Raw genomic sequence first — 17,792 nt, 5'->3', positions numbered from 1 at the left:
CTTATCTACTTTTGATATTCTCTTCATTTAGTTTGCTGCTTGTCAATGTCATCTCTTCTTGATCTGGATCCATGGTCTCAGTCTTTACTTACACATCCATTGATTTACATATTGCCATACTAGTGTCTGTTGTGCTCCGCTGCCTTTCCCATCCTCCACCATCCCCCCTCCCCACCTCTCCCCTCCCCTCCTCTCCTCTCTCTCTACCCCCTCCACTGTATAACCCTGAGGGTCTCCTTCCATTTCCAAGCAATTTCCCTTCTCTCTCCCTTTCCCTCCCACCTCTCATCCCTGTTAAATGTTAATCTTCTCCTGCTCTTCGTCCCTACTCTGTTCTTAGTTACTCTCCTTATATCAAAGAAGACATTTGGCATTTGTTTTTTAGGGATTGGCTAGCTTCACTTAGCATAATCTGCTCTAATGCCATCCATTTCCCTGCAAATTCTATGATTTTGTCATTTTTTAATGCAGAGTAATACTCCATTGTGTATAAATGCCACATTTTTTCATCCATTCGTCTATTGAAGGGCATCTAGGTTGGTTCCACAGTCTTGCTATTGTGAATTGTGCTGCTATGAACATCGATGTGATTATTGACTTTTTAAGCTAAGAAAAAATTTTAAATTATAAAGAAAACACTCAGAACTAACTTTCTCATTAGGTCTTTGTGATGATACATACCAATCATTTTGTTTTGATGACTCATTTTGCAATGCTTTCATGACAACTCTGTTTTGTCATGTTAGTTGACAATTGGCTTCTTAATAAAATCTTCATTGTTTTACTTCCTATATTTTGTTTTGTTTCTGTGATTGTTTTGCATTTCACGTGTGTTACCTTATCTAAGTCACACAATGGTCCCAAACTTGGGCAGAACCAAGATGAGTAAAATGACTTGGCAAAATGTCATATACCTAAAGCTGGACAGAATCAGGTCCAGGATCCGGGCTTTCTGATTCCAGTTCTGGTGCAGTCATATGTACAGCTTAGTATAAGCAGAAATGACACTGGGGACTGAGCACTAGGAAGATGTGAAATTTAAGTTGTTCCCTGACAATGAAAACACCATTTTCTTGCATTTGCAGATCACTTTCTATTAACTAATCTCTTCTCAAATTCATTCCCTACAGTATGGCAACCAGTATCCACATCTTACAAGCAACAGCTGGTTTTAAGTACCCTAGTAAATCTAGTAAATGATGTGAATCTTTTATTGCTTTGGGCTCTGTGCAGCCTCTGGTGAACTCCTTTAACTAATTTTGATTACATACTGTGTTCCTGTCACTGTCCTGGGACTCTGATGTGAGAAGCTCACTTAGAATTAGTTTACTGATGTCATGAAAATGGAATTCTTGTAAGTCCTCATTCTTCTGCTCACCTATGGGAGTAAGTCATGACTGTGAAACACTGGACACATTTCATTTGCACTCAGACTTTGAGAGACCATTTGTTTCCAGGTAAAAACATTTTAAAGGAAATTAAGTAATGGGGACAAATCTGGGGACTCAAGGTAAAAGTGTAGTAGGCATATCAGCCTTTGAGTTTTCACAAAAAAAAAAGCTCCCTGAGCTTGGGGAGGGAAGGACCAATCAACGGAGGGAAATGAAAGCCTGAGTTTCAGGGGTAAGAAAGATTGTGAGGAGAGAGAGAAAGGAAAAGGTACTATTAGGAGCCTCATAGGTTTGAGAGCCCTGATAAAAGAGGAAACACCAGACTTTGTAAGAGAGAAAATGAAAAACAGGGAACTGAAGCATTTAGTGATGTGAAGGCTAATACTCCTACAGGAAAGGAAAAATAAGAAAAAGATAGAAACAAGTAAATGACTAGGGCCACATCTTTGAGAAGAGCAGAGTTTCTTCCACACACTTAATAGATCAGGGTACAGCAGTTCTGTGGATTTCTCAGATAGTGCTCTAGGGGGTTCCTGTAGGCAGTGTCCAAACATCTAACCATAACAGACCTGCATCACAACCCAGAAGTTTGTTCTGTGTGGTTTCTGTTAAAGGAGGCAGATCAGGGAATTTAAAGGACTGAATATAGAAGAGTTTCAGTCACAGACATCTTGCAATCTATCTCATCCGTGGGAAGAGAAGACACAGAGTGCAGCACATCATCCCAGGAAGTTCTGCTCAACACTATCGGCATTTATTTTGGTGCTTTTCCTTATACCAAGTTCACAAACTTGACCTTTCTATGGTGTTCCTTCCCATTAAAAACCTACATGTGCTTAAACAATATCTGCAATAAAGTTTTAGTAAATTGCATAACCTTTGAATGTGGTTTTGCATTCATTGTTTCTGATTCCTTCAACCTCATTTTAAAAAGGCAAATATTATTGACTTTACCTTCAGTCTTGTGAAAAACACCAGACACAGACCCCAACTTGTAACCCACCTCACTTATGCCATTGCTTCGTGAGGACCCAGAAGCAAATTTTATATTTTACTTTGGCTAATTTATGTCAAAAATATCTATTGAGTTTATGATGTTTTAAATTATATTTTGAATAACTCAGTTGTCCTATCTCCTACATGTCTTGTGTCCAGAAACTAACTATAAAATTCAGTGACAGATTTCTCCAGAAAGTTGCACTGATCATTATTACTTTTGTTCACCAGATGACAGTCTTGACATTACCAGCTTGTCAAGTATTCCCCCACTTTCTTTTTCTTTTCTATATATTTTTTAGTTGTAGATGGACATGATAATTTTATTTTATTTATATATTTTTATGTGGTGCTGAGGATCAAACCAGGTGCCTCACACATGCAAGACAAGTGCTCTACTGTTATGCTCGGATTCGGGACCCTCAAAAGACCACCAGAGACCCAAGATCGATGTAAGCAGCAAAGAGGTGTTTATTGCGAGCTAGCTCGGTCCTCCGCGCGCATACACAGCAACTGGTGACGCTGAGAGGCCCCGAGCCCAGGGTTTGCAGCAGTTTTATACATTTTTTGGAGAGGGCAGGGACTTCACATACATCATAGCATCTCTTAGCAAATCATCACACACCGCAAGAAAATCAAATAACAACTCTAAAACATGATTAGCACATTCACTGGCGGGAACAAGTTGGCTAGGGGTGATTGGTCAGTACAAAAGGGGTATTCATTTGAACTGATTGGTTTAAGCCAAGAGGGGTGTACGTGCTGAACTACATGGTTTCCCAATATGTTATCAACCACCACAAACTACTGGGAGGGTAATCTGGCATCCCAGGTATTTCCCTGTCTCATGCTGATTGGTGGCTTCTAGGGGGTTGCTATGGATCCCCACCTAGCCTGACTGAGTCTGGGACACCTGGCGCAGCAGATCTCTCCTGTTATTTGTAGATAAACAACTTAGCAGGGTGGGAACGTGCCTAGGAGTACTCTGTGGGTTTTTCCAAGGACAAAGGTGATGTCCCTTCCTTGGACAGGCTTTGCTCTGAGGTAGAGGCTGGTTTTTCACTACCACTGAGCCACAACCCCAGCCCTACTACTCTCTTTTTCACAATTCTCCCTCAGAGAGTTGAGCAGTTAAATTTTTTCCTGTGATTTGAACTGAATGTAAAGCAAAACCTAAAATATACTGTGGGAAATGCCTGGGTTAATTGCAGATAATTTTCCTTATTTTTTCAACTCTTTTCAAAGTAGAGAAAATACAGGGTTTTTTGTTTTTGTTTTTGTTTAAATCAGGAGAATTGGTCCTTGGAATTCTCCCCTCAACATGGATTCTGAAAAGAGCCCTTTGGGATTTGGTTATACATTTTCAGAGGGTAGGTATATTTGACTCCAAACTCAAACTCTGTAACTGCCTAGATAGTTTAACTTCTGGAAACATAAGAGAGCCCTTAGAAAGGCATGATGGAAAGTCACATCAAGGTCAAGTTCAGGCATAGGATTAAAAAAAGGGTATTTGTTTCCTATTACTGCTGTAACAAATGACCACAGTAAAATTTGGCATCCTAAACAACATAAATTTATTATCTTAAAGTCCTGGAAGTCAAAATCCAACATGAGTCTCACTTGGCTCAAATTCAAGTGTGGGCAGGAATGTATGTCTTCTCTAGGTACACAGGGAAAATTCATGCCCTTGCCACTTCTAACTTAGAAACTGAACTGCTCCCATTCCTTGGCAAATGACCCTGTATTATTTTGATTTCTGTTTCCATCACCATATCACTCACTCTTCCTATTTCCCTCTTTTCCTAATAAGGACTCTTACATTTACATTGGGTGTGCCCATACAGTTCATAACAACCATTCCCTTTAAGATACTTACTCTCCTTTGGGTATAAACCGAGGAGTGGGATAACTGGGTCAAATAGTGGTTCCATTTCTATTTTTTTTGGTAATTTTATTTATTTATTGGTATGTGGTGCTGAGGATCGAACCCAGTACCTCACAAGTGTCAGGCAAGCACCCTACCACTGAGCCACAACCCAGCCCCTATTTCTTTTTTTTTTTTTTTTCAGGAAACTCTATACTGCTTTCCAGAGTGGTTGCAGCAATTTGCAGTCCTAGCAACAATGTGTGAGTGTACTATTTTCCCTACATCCTCGCCAACATTTATTGTTACTTGTATTCTTGATAAATGCCATTCTGACTGGAGATAAAATCTCAGTGTAGTTTTCATTTTCATTTGCTAATGGCTAGACATGTTGAACATTTTTTCATGTATTTGTTGTCTGTTCTATTTCTTTTTTTGAAAAGTATCCATTTAGTTCCTTTTCCCATTTATTGATTGGGTTATTTGAGGGGAGGGTTGGTGTTATGTTTTTTGAGTTCTTTGTCTATCCTGAATATTAATGCCCTATTACACAATGGGTATTACTCAGTCATAAAGAAGAATGACTTCATGACATTTGCTGGTAAATGGCTGGATCTGGAGATTATCATGCTGTGTGAAATAAGCCAATCCCCCAAAACCAAAGGTTGAATGTTTTCTCTGATATGTGAAAGTTAACCCGCAATAAGGTGGGGAGAGGGGAATAAAAAAAATGATACTTAATCTCATCTGCAAAGCCCCCAGACTTTCAGAGGACACATTCACAGGAGATGAGGACCTGCACATCATAGAGGGATCATTATTCTGCTTACAAGAACTTTGACATATTCAGAACTAACCTATTTGGAAATTTCAAGAGGAAATTCATAAATGGAAAGTATGCTTAGTTCTACAAAATGAACATTTTTATAAAGATTCCCAGACATGAAGAACATTCTGAAATTAAAGAAATTAAAACATTTAAGGGTTCTAAGACTATTTATGGAGTTTCATTTTCTTTGTTTTCTGGTTCAGTATCTTCTCATAGCTCAGCTCAGGCTATTGGAGTGCTTTACGTGTAGATTTCCAGCTTTGACTAACCTCATCACTTCCTGATATAACTTCTCTGAAGGCTTAAAAATCAAAATCCCTCCAACATGCACCACAGAAAACTGGGTCCATCTGGAAGCTGTTTTGTTGTTGTTGTTGTTGTTTCATTTGAGAGACACTTTTTATTTCCTTCCAACACTTAAACTTCCTGGATGTAGAGGCAGTGGCTGGCTGGCTTGATTTCCACATTTCATATTTCTTTCACATCATAAAATAGCTGTTATTCAATTCTTTCTTAAAAAGATTTAAAAAATCATAAAAACAACCAAATGGAGTGTTTGGTGTAAATAAAAAAGTAAATCATAGCCAGGTGCAGTGGTGCATGCCTGTAATCCCAGCAGCTAGGGAGGCTGAGGCAAGAGGATTGTGAGTTCAAAGCCAGCCTCAGCAAAAGCAAGGCACTAAGCAACTCAGTGAGACCGTGAATTGCTTAAATACAATACAAAATAGGGCTGGGGATGTGGCTCAGTAGTCAAGAGTCCCTGAGTTCAATCCTCTGTGCCCTCCCCACAAAAACAAAAAGTAAATCAGAAGCTAGATAGAGTTAAGGAAAGAACTACTGACTTGGAATACCAAAATTAAGGATTTTATAATGAAAATAAAAACACCTGAGAAAATGAATGGTAATGAAAGCACTGTGAATCAAAATGTAAAGGATACCGCAAACATGGCATGTTGAGGGAACCCTATAGCCTCTAAATATTTGCATTAGAAAAAAATTAAATGAAAATTAATTAACATAGCATTTCCTCTTATAAAGCTAGGGGAAAAAAATGAGTAACAAAGAAAAAATAAAAGCCCTAAACACAAAGAGTAAAGAGAGGTATAAATGAGAATGGAAATAAATGAACTAGAAAATATAAAGTGAAAAAAAGTCACAAAATCAAAAGTTGGCACCTCGAAAAATCTTTATCAAAAATATAAATTTCTGATAACACTGATCAAGAAAAAAAACTAGTTTAAATATTATTGTGAATTTATGATTTTCCAGAAAATGTTCAATAAACACAGCTCTAAACATGAAACTGGGTCACCGTTACACATGTATTAAAATATAGTCCAGATGGATTAAAGTCTTGAAACTGACTCAAAAACTTCAAAATTCGTAGGAAAAAAAAAGTATAGATAAATAAATTTTAAACCTTGAGATAGAAACAACTTCATCACCAAGAAAATAAAGTCAGTTATCTCTAGTAGAAATTATTGCTAAACTTGATTATGTTAACATATAAAATTTAGGTTAATTAAAAGACACTAATAAAAATAAAAACAAATTACAAATTGTGGAATAGTTTTAGTAATACACATATCAGCACAGGATTGCTATTAAGGGGGAAAAAAAAGTCCTACAAATCAGTTTCTTAGAAAATACATAAAACCCAATAGAAAAATAGCAAGTGAAAACCCCAACCTATTAGAAATTCCATATTGAGATAAGTATATATGGCAAATAAACCAATGAAGACATATACAACGTGGTTAGTATACAGGAAAATGCAAATCAAGAGTTGTTAAAGCTATAAGTTTAATAAGGGATAAAATAAGATACGCATCTGTCAGCTTCCCTGCAGTCTGAGCTCTGCATTGCTATAATATACCTTTGAAGGAAAATCACTAATTCCTGTTTAACATATTAGGTCTTGTGTTTCACTATTCATCCTCTTATTGGCACAAAATGATCACTTGATAAATATAGTTGGTTCTCCACATCCGTCTTCAGTTGCCATCCATGGATTCAAAAATGCTCAGAAAAGAATGCAACTCTACTGAACACATCTTTTTCTTGTGATTATTCCCTAAATAATATAGTAGAACAACTATTTACACAGTATTTACATTCTGTTAGATACTGGGGATGCTGAGGGTAGCTCAGCATTAGAACACTTGCCTAACATGTGTGAGGCCTGGGTTCTATGCCCAACATTGCAAAAACAAAACAAAAATACATTCTATCAGATATTCTATCTAAAGATGACTTAAAATATATGGGAGGATATGCATAGGCAATATGCAATTATGCTAGTTTTTTATAAAGGAACTGAGCATCCAAAGACTTTGGTATCCTTGAGGGGCTTTGGAACCAATCCTTCACAGATACAGAGGGATGAATGCATTTGCAAAAATGAATGAATGAATAATTAACCTGTGAGAAGTCATACAGCAAGAAACTCCAAGCTTATGCTATCTATCCCAGGGTACACTTCAGTTTGTGTGAAGGATTGCAAATGAGTTAGGGTTCATAATTGGGACAGAGGTATTTTCCTAAAAGGGTTGGCTTTGTCCTGGGTTGTTCTTAAGATGTTCTCCTTTCAGTTCTCTGTTCCCTTCCTTTTCACTTGCCTAATTTCCTGTCTGCTCAAAAAGAGCAGTAGTTAAATTCTAGAGGAGATACTATTAGGTGGTTCACTACAGAGATTCAATTGATAACTGTGGGAAGCCATTCTCGCACATGATTGGGCACCTCCCTGATTGGGTGTGAGGCGTTCTGGCTAAACTGTGTCAGAACTAATCCCCACCCTTTCTAGGTGCGAGAGCCCATCCGTGTGGGGGTGTGACGGACCATTGACCCTGAGACCAATCACTGACCCTGACCTTGGAATGCTGTCCCCCTCAAACTTCATTGGATGGAATTTTCCCCTGAATTTCTTGTTCCCCAATAAAAGGCCACTCTCTGGCGTGCCCTGCCTCTCTCTCTCCTGTTAGTCTTGTGTAACCTCGCTGCCCCACCGGGTGGCTCGAGGCAGGAGCCAGAGGGGAGGGGGTGGCTCGAGGCAGGAGCCAGAGGGGAGGGCTGTCTCAGACCTGGTCAAAGAAAAAGGGAAATTGAGTTTTGTGTGTTTATTTAGATCTCACTAGTTAACTTCTATGCTTTGAACCTCTAGTATGAAGCTAGCGTGCTGGTTGCGCGGTTGAGATAACAACCCTAAAATCTTTGAAATTTTAATTTTTTAAATCAATTAATTGGAAAGCTACAAAGACTATATGAAATTATGATGAAAGATCTGAGAAAGAAAGGATGTTAAAGGAGGTGAGTTTGGCTTTTGGTGCCTTTTTTCTCCCTAGTTTTAGTTTACCTACAACAGTGAGGTCAGAAAGGGAGTTACTCATGTGAAAAGAGTTGTTGGCAGCAAAGTTAGAGGCTGGTCTTTTCAATTGGTGCCAGAACAATAGGAAATCCATCTGGGTCAGTGGATAAAAGTTAACCCTTATCTCATATTAGCTGCAAACCAATGCCAGGGATACTGTACATGAAAATGTAAGTGGTGTAGCAATAGCATTTTTAGGATGTGTTATAGGCAATACCTATATCATCTTAGGATAGCCATCAGTGCATTTAACAAGAAACAGCACCATTAATGTCAGGGAAAAATGTAGGAGGCTCAGGGTAGATGAAATTTAAGTAAGAAAATAATCTTTAATATACCAAATATAATAGGTTACTCTGAGGTTATAGATTAACACCTGAAGGAAGCGAGACACTCACCTGGCACTCACGAGACACTCACCTAACTCTAGCTGAGTGATCTTTATTATTGGATGTGTAGGGTCTCTTCTGGTGGAGACAATTGTCCTTGAGTATCTCATGTTTCTGCAGTTCTTTAGAATAGTGTTGGTTGCTGGGAGCCATTAGCCAAGTAGGTATGACAATTTCCTTGCCAGCGTACCCCATGTTGCTTAGTGGAAGGACTCGTGGAAATAGGACATTTTGCAGTGACATTGCAAGTAGGTGACCTTGCTCAAGGACCAGGGCGGATTAGGGTGTTCCCGGTTTAGGATAATCGGGTTTAGGGCATTCCAGGTTTAAGATTATTCCTGCTGGGAATAGGGCGTATCCTGCTGCCTGAGTTCCCCTTGAGTTCTCACAGGATTCAGACAGTATTTTTTGGGAGACAGAAGCCCAGTGGAAGTGGATTTGGGCAGAGAACGTGGATTTCCCCAGAACGTGATTGTAGACGGCTGGTGTGAGTTTGGGAATAAAGAGTTGCTGTTTGAATCTACAAGCTGTGTGGTGGCTCGTGATTGTGTGCCCAGCCAGACTGCAGCATTTGTGCCCAGCCAGACTGTGGCAGTTGGTTCCATGAAAAATTTTTTTTAAAAAATCAGTAAGCCATGGCAATGCTATTCTAGAAAAATGGAGAGTAGAATTTGTAACTGATATCACAAATAATAATGGGACATAGTCTTATATTCCACAATAGTAAAAGAAACCAAGATTCCAAGAGATAAAGTGTAAAAAGCTGAGATGTTTCCTTAATAAAGCTATAAGCTATTTTTTAAAAAAAAAAAAAAAAAGCACATTTAACCATATTAAAAAAAAAACTTCATACCAAAATTTTTAATTGCCCTCAAGTTAGTAATTTCCTTGGGGGAAAAAATGTATTAAAACTGGCATGAGAAATAGAAAAATCTAAACATTTTTATACAAACACAAGAAATTTAATTAATGATGATAAATGCTAATCCTCTCCTTTTGCTGCCTCCTCATAAACAGACATATTTCACAAAGGCACCACCATTTCCACCAGTGCATTTTACTAAACATAAAAGTTTCAAGGAAGAAAGGATAAAATTCCCCTAGACACTCTACAAAGAGAAAATAATGTCCAATTTGTTTTAAGAGTCTAATATAATTTGAGGAAAAGACTCATGCAAGACACAGAGATGCAAAATTCCTAAACAAAATATGAACAAAAATAATCCTAGATATTCAAAGATCAATACAACAAAACCAAGTAGGTTTGTTTTCTATCAGTAATGCAAATCAACTGAAATTTATTCAATGAAATTGGACACCTTAACAAAAGGAAATAAGCATTTCCTAGGGACAACTTTGAACACACCTTGCGTGATTTAAAACAAAATACTTACAAGACTAGGATTAGGAGGGATTCTTCTGATACAAATATCTATAAAAATAGAGTGCATGAGTAAACTCAGCTGGTAAGGACTTGCAAAAATTTTCTCCTCCACGAAAACATTGAGAAAACTGGCAAAAATGATATAAAGCAATTTTTATTTATTTGTTTATTTTTTATTAATTTTTTCAATTTATATATGATAGCAGAACACATTACAATTCATAATACACATATAGAGCACAATTTTTCATATCTCTGGTTGTATACACCAATTCATATCTTCATACATGTACTTTAGATAATGATGACCATCACATTCCACCATTATTTCTAACCCCCTGCCCCCTCCCTTTCCCTCCCACCCCTCTGCCTTATCTAGAGTTTATCTATTCCTCCCAGGCTCCCCCTGACTATCCCACTATGAGTCAGCCTCCTTATATCAGAGAAAACATTTGTTTGGGGTGATTGGCTAACTTCACTTAGCATTATCTTCTCCAACGCCATCCATTTGCCTGCAAATACCATGATTTTATTCTCTTTTATTGCTGAGTGATATTCCATTGTGTATAAATGCCACATTTTTTTATCCATTCATCTACTGAAGGGCATCTAGGTTGATTCCATAGTTTAGCTATTGTGAATTGTGCTGCTGTAAACATTGAAGTGGCTGTGACCCTGTAGTATGCTGTTTTTAAGTCCTTTGGGTATAGACTGAGGAGAGGGATAGCTGGGTCAAATGGAGGTTCCATTCCCAGTTTTCCAAGGAATCTCCATACTGTTTTCCATATTGGCTGCACCATTTTGCAGTCCCACCAGCAATGTATGAGTATACTTTTTTCCCCACATCCTAGCTAACACTTACCGTTGTTTGTCTTCATAATAGCTGCCATTCTGACTGGAGTGAGATGATATCTTAGAGCAATTTTGATTTGCATTTCTCTAATTGATAGAGATGATGAACATTTTTTCATATATTTGTTGATTGATTGTATATCCTCTTCTGAGAAGTGTCTGTTCAGGTCCTTGGCCCATTTATTCATTGGGTCATTTGTTATTTTTGTTTATCTTTTAGAGTTCTTTATATAACCTAGAGATTAGTGCTCTATCTGATGTGTAAGGGGTAAAGATTTCCTCCCAAGGTATAGACTCTATTCACCTCACAGATTGTTTCTTTTGCTGAGAAGAAATTTTTTAGTTTGAATCCATCCCATATATTGATTATTGATTTTAATTCTTGTGCTATAGAAGTCTTACTAAGGAAGCTGGGGTCTAATCCCACATGATGAAGATAAGGGCCTATTTTTTCTTCTGTTAGATACAGGGTCTCTGGTTTTATTCCTAGGTCCTTGATCCATTTTGAGTTGAGTTTTGTGCATTGTGAGAGATAGGGGCTTAATTTCATTTTGTTGCATATGGACTTCCAGTTTTCCCAGCACCATAGTAGATTTTTTCTTTCTTTCTTTCTTTTATTTTTTGTAATCAGGATTGAACCCAGAGGTAATATACCAATAAACCACGTCCCCAGCCCATTTTACTTTTTATTTTGAGGCAGTGTCTCACTAAGTTTCTTAGGGCCTAATCTTCCTTAATAAGTTGAAGAAGCTATATTTTCTCCAATGTAGGTTTTTGGCATCTTGTCTAATATAAGATAACTATAATTTCAGTCCCTTGCAGGCTGTGGTAGTCTGCTGGTCAGAAGGGGTGGTCCTGTTACCAAAGCTGGGCTCCTGCGGTATCTGCAGGAGGTAGGATGCACCGGGGCCTAATGTGAGCCTGGGTCTCATGCAGGCCAGTGTGGGTGGATCTGGGCCACTAAAGTGCCACAGTCTGGCTGGGCACAAAATCACGAGCTACTCAAGCAGGAACAGACTTTATTTTCAAAACTCCCGCGAATGCCAAGCACACGGCCTTCCCCCGGGACACACCACACCAACAGCAAATCCCTCCTCAGGAAATCCCTCCTACCGCACTTCCCCAACCAATGGGAACTCTCCCCGGAGTCCCCATGAGAGCTCCAAAGTAGCAGGCGGAGTTGGACAGCAGGGGTCTAATATCCAATCAAACGCAGATCTTAACATAATCATTATCATCTCAATGGCTTGCTAGCTTCACCTTTCAACCAAAAATGCCATGCCTTGTTCCTACTTGGCTATGGCTCTTAGCACTAAAGTGCTCTGGAATTAACCAAGGTTTGAAATACTCTGGGAAGCAATTATGCAGGAAAAAATGTCTGCACCTTTGTAAGAACAGTGACTTTGTGACGTTTTAACTTGCCCTATTTTCATTCCCATCTCACCCAGCATACAGCTCCCTTGAAAACCAACAGTCTATCATCATGGCAAGAACTGGCAGTCTAACAGCCACCCAAAGGGACAAAACAGGGCTAAGTCCATTCGTAGAGAAGTGTCATTATTTGATCTGTCTGGTGGTTTTTCCAGAATATATTTTTGCAAGGCTATCTTTATTTGAGCTAATTTAGAGCTTGCTAAGTATGAAAATCTGGGATGCGTTTGCTCTAAACAAAGGGAGGCTATGGTTTAACAGCATATCTTCTCAAGGATGGTGGATAGAGATTAGGGAAAGAGTAAGATAACTAAAACCTTAAGAAGAAAAACTGAAGGTTGAGGTGTCCACAGAGACTTTGATGACATACCCCTGGGAATCTAGGAGGCTGTGCACAGGTGGCAAGGGATTGCATGCTCAAGTTAGATCTGAGGAAACTCTGAGCTCTCACCTCTGGCTGATGTGAAGCTCTGGAGAGCAAGTAGGAAGTAAAAGCTAAGGCAGAGACGTCAGCTGTCTGGCTGAGTGTTGGAAGCATACCCCAACAGGGGCTCAAGGCTCCTCAGCAAGGACTGGAACATGTGTTCATTTGAGATGTTGAAGGAAATCTCTGTCAAATTATTACCTGGCCAAGAAGAAATTTCAGTGACTACAAATGATAAAGATTATCAACTTAACAGAATTTGTTAAGAATAATCACAAAGAAACAGCAACAACCAACAAACCCTAGGGAAGAATCTGATTGCCACATGTTCTGCATAATACTATTTTACATGTTCAATTTTATATAATATTATTTTACGTTTTATATGACCCCCACACAAGGGAACATTAGAGTTTCAGTTAAACACAGAATGCACGCATCAGAATCCTGCCATGGCAAGGGTCAGAGCGGCACACGCCTGTAATCCCAGCAACTCTGGAGGCTGAGGAAAGAGGATCTCAAGTTCAAGGCCAGCCTCAACAACTTAGCAAGACCCTAAGCAACTTAGTCAGACCCTGGCTCAAAATAAAAAGTAAAATGGGCTGGGGATGTGGTTTCTTGGTAAATTACCTCTGGGTTCAATCCTGAGTACAAAAAAGAAAAAATCTACTATGGCACTTTCTCCCTCAGAAAAAAAAAGAAACTGCATAAAATTAATTAATGCTGTATTTTAGATGTAAGTATAAAAGGTAAAACAGTAAAGCTTTTAGAAGAGAAGTTTCATGATATTGAGCTACTGAAAGACCTGTTAAGCAAAACATTTAATGTGCCAAATTAAGGAAAAATTGATTAATCGTATCATTAAAATATTAAATATTAAAAGTAGTAACTTCTAATTATCCAAAGACAGCATTAAAAGAGTGAAAAGGGAAGATAATACAGAATGGGATAAAATATGTTAAATATATAAATAATCAACATACATAGATATTTATCTATCACCCATATACAATTTCTATACATAACTATCTCTCTGCATATACACTAAAAATACATATGTATATAGATATGTGCTACATATCCAAAGCACATGTCCAGAATCCATGAAATTAATAAGAAACTGACAACCAAGAAAAACATGGTGAAAAGACTTGAACAAGCACTCAGGAAACAGGAAAAAAGAAGTAACAAATGTTTACTATACATTAGTCATCAAAGAAATGTAAATTTAAAACATGAGTACATTCCAGTAAAATTCAGAAGGCTCACATCATCAAGGGTCAGCAGGAGATGCTACTGATAGTGCCATATTGAAATATTAATGTTATCTACCATCTAAATATTGGGGACACACTTTCTCTGTGGCAGGACAATCTCATGGGAATCTCATTCCCATGGGAAAGGAAAAATGTTTAAGAAATCATGGCAGAGAAGTCAACACATTTGTTAAAATGTATGAGTTACGGATTAAAAATATCTGGAGACTCATCACATGGAACCGGTTTCTCTCAGTGTATAAAGGCAAGGATGTGTATGTTGGGGTATCTCATCTGAGCTCACTGAGCAGGCCAGAAAAATCAAGATGAGCAGGTATGTACTGATGCTTTCTGAATCCCTGTGCAGGGAATCTGCCACTATCTTCTTGCTAAGGTGCTGATTTGCATATGAAAAAATTGTGCCCATCGCTTTCTACTCAAATCTCTCTGATGGAAATTCCATATACACGTTGCCATAGAGCAGATTGCCATAGATTAGGACCCTTGTGGTAGCCTTGAGTCAGACTTGCTTGGGTGATCAGTCTTGGACCCTACAAGATGGCAACACAGAAAAAAGACGTCAGAATCCTAAATCCTCATGGCACTTCCCAATCAACATGGAGCTAAAGGAAGCAGACCCAAGAGGAACAGCTAATCCAACCCTCCTCAAGACAGTGGGAAGATCACCTGACCAGATGATATGACATAAGTGGAAATTATGCTGATGATGAATCCTGCCTTTTTCATTTCTGGGAAACATTCATAAATAGCATTCCCAATTAGGAAAAAGATTAAAACTAATTTTCATGAAGTTCAAAACACAAAGAGAATAACTTCCTTAACAATTCACCAGGGACCAAAATAACAACAAGAAAACACAAGGAAAAGTTCTTCTTATTGGTCCCAACATTGGGAGTCTAGGGTATAAAAGCCTCAAGAAAACAGACTTTTTCATATCAGAAAAACTCACCTGTGAACAGGATCCCATCTTCCATACCTGCCATCATGAGTGACTGTTGCTGCTCCCCTTGCTGCCAGCCCACCTGCTGCCAGCCCACCGGCTGCAGGACCACCTGCTGCAGGACCACCTGCTGGAAACCAGCCTGTGTGACCTGCTCCTGCACACCCTGCTGCCAGCCCAGCTGCTGTGGCTCCAGCTGTGGCTCCAGCTGCTGCCAGCCCTGCTGCCAAACCACCTGCTGTAGGACCACCTTCAAGCCCACCTGTGTGACCAGCTGCTGCCGCACACCCTGCTGCCAGCCCTGCTGCTGTGTGTCCAGCTGCTGCCAGCCTTGCTGCCAGCCCAGCTGCTGCAGGTCTAGTGGCTGTGAGTCCAGCTGCTGCCAGCCCAGCTGCTGTGGGTCTAGTGGCAGTGGGTCCAACTCCTGCTGTGAGTCCAGTGGCTGTGGGTCCAGCTGCTGCCAGCCAGTTTGCTCTGGACCCGTGTACTGCACAAGGAGATGCTACCACCCCACCTGTGTCTGCCTGCCTGGTTGCCTAGGCCAGGGCTACGGATCCAGCTGCTGCCAGTCTTGCTGCTAATGCTCAAGTTCCCAAAAGACCAACATCTGCACAAACAAACTTCTATCAACTGAATTACCTCCTTAGGCAAAAATCTACTTCACAAGCCCAGCATGTTGTCACCAAAATGCCTGTTACTTCCCTGCTTGTGTAAGCCCTGTGAATCAGCTTGAGGATATACAGACTACTTTGTCCTGATTTGTGTCTGGGGCATCAAGCAGCATCTTCCTGTATCTCAATTTCAGACTTATGTTCTTGCCTTTGACTCTTAAGTCAAGATCTTCACTCTCTTCCCTCTATGTAACAAATCCTCACAGCTCTCCCCATACGTTTCTCTGGCTGATCAGTGATCTATGTGATCATGTTTTCTTTCTCAATGTACTCATGTTTCTTATGTCCAGATTTTTGTTTTCACAATCTTTCTAGTAGCCGGAATTCTTACCTAAATGGCTTTTAATAAATTCTGAACCATTCTCATCCCATGTTGTGCTGTGTTTTCTTGGTCAGCATTCCTTATATGACATGTACGAACACATGTACCAAGGGCATTATTCATTCTGAGCCTCAAAACAGCCCTCCATAAATTAGTATCTCCCTTTTTCAGATGAGAACATTTCATTGTGTGATGCTGTGTGCCTTTTCTTCCTGCTCCAGTGTATTTACACTGACATCTCAGATAAGTAGAAATGGCATCAGGACTTAACGGGAGCAAGATGTGCCCTTGACTTGATGCAACTGTGAAAGGAATAATCTCTTATATACACAGAATATCTGCTTACAATTTTCTTCCCAAATTAGTTTCCCACACCTCAGTGAGCACCAGCTACTTGCTGTGGCAGCTGGGGTTGCATTTAATGGTTTTCATGAATGCAGGGATCCTTTGAGGCCCTAGCCTCTTACCAGCCACTTGGAGGGATTCATCTACCTCAAAAAGCTTTGAGAATCTCTTGTGTCCTCCTTAGAGTCTCATCTAAAGGAATTTGTTCCATGATATCATGTGAACCAAACCCTTACATGCATTCTTCCCCTGAGTACCTACTTAGAGCAAAGGTAACCTAGATCTTCCTGCCTGATGGGTCTGCACCTCTAGTTACTATGCCATTGTCAAACTGTGGTTGCTGCTATTACCCATTTGTTGTTATTACTGAGGATAGATACCCCAGGAAATAATCCAGTGTTATGTGTCCCCCAGAATTCCTATTCAAATAATACCTTTGAAGATGCAATTAGCTAAGATAAGTTCCTACTGAAATAGTTTGGACCCTAATCTATTTGGCTGGTGTCTGTATTAGAAGGATAAATTTAGAGACATTCACACATAGAAAGAAGACAATGTATGACACACGGAGAAGGCATCTTTCTACAAGTCAAAGAAGCAACCTGGAATCAATACCTCCCTCACAATCCTCAGATAGAAGAAGAAGAAGAAGAAGAAGAAGAAGAAGAGGAGGAGGAGGAGGAGGAGGAGGAGGAGGAGGAGGAGGAGGAGGAGGAGGAGGAGGAGGAGGAGGAGGAGGAGGAGGAGGAGGAACACCTTAATTTCAGACTGCCAGGCTTCAGAAATAAATTAAAGCCATTCAGTTTCTGGTAGCTTATCATGGCAGTGCCAGTAAACCAATAAATCCAGTCAGTCTCTTGAGTTCCAGATATAATCCCCCTATATTCTAAAGTCTCATGATAATTGTCTCACAACTAATAGTAACTCCTCTCTCTGCTTGTTGGTCTACTGGCATGAAGAAAGCCAAGGTGATGTTTTTATTTTGAATTATGACCTGTGGCAGAAATGTTGCTCCCAAAGGAAGAAACCTTCAACAGAGTATGGTGAAAGCCATGGGGGTGGGGATGTAAACACTCACTCTTGTGACTAGAGGTTCACAATGGTTCACTGGAGGTTTAATGACATCTCCTGCACTCCTGTCAAAACACATGGTCTTGATACCCAAACAGATAGGCAAATCAAATGCAGTGCCAATGCTCATAATCATAGCCATTTGAATTCTTTTCAGAAATGCAAAGTTCTAAGATTTGAATATTTATGAATGTTTTAATCATATTTACTAAATAAAAAAAATGAAATAATCATAATGTCAT

At 39.4% G+C, this 17,792-nt stretch overlaps 1 protein-coding gene across 1 annotated transcript; it reads left to right on the top strand.

Moving 5' to 3' along the window:
• Positions 1–15,185: 15,185 nt before the first annotated feature.
• On the top strand, positions 15,186–15,722 carry LOC139702558 (keratin-associated protein 9-6-like). The gene has a single exon (XM_071604075.1). It carries the CDS (start codon positions 15,186–15,188, stop codon positions 15,720–15,722), a length of 537 nt encoding a protein of 178 aa, XP_071460176.1.
• Positions 15,723–17,792: the final 2,070 nt, after the last annotated feature.

Source organism: Marmota flaviventris, chromosome 17 (genome assembly GCF_047511675.1).
Source record: "Marmota flaviventris isolate mMarFla1 chromosome 17, mMarFla1.hap1, whole genome shotgun sequence".
NCBI lineage: Eukaryota > Metazoa > Chordata > Mammalia > Rodentia > Sciuridae > Marmota > Marmota flaviventris.
This window is presented reverse-complemented; position numbering and strand designations above follow the sequence as displayed.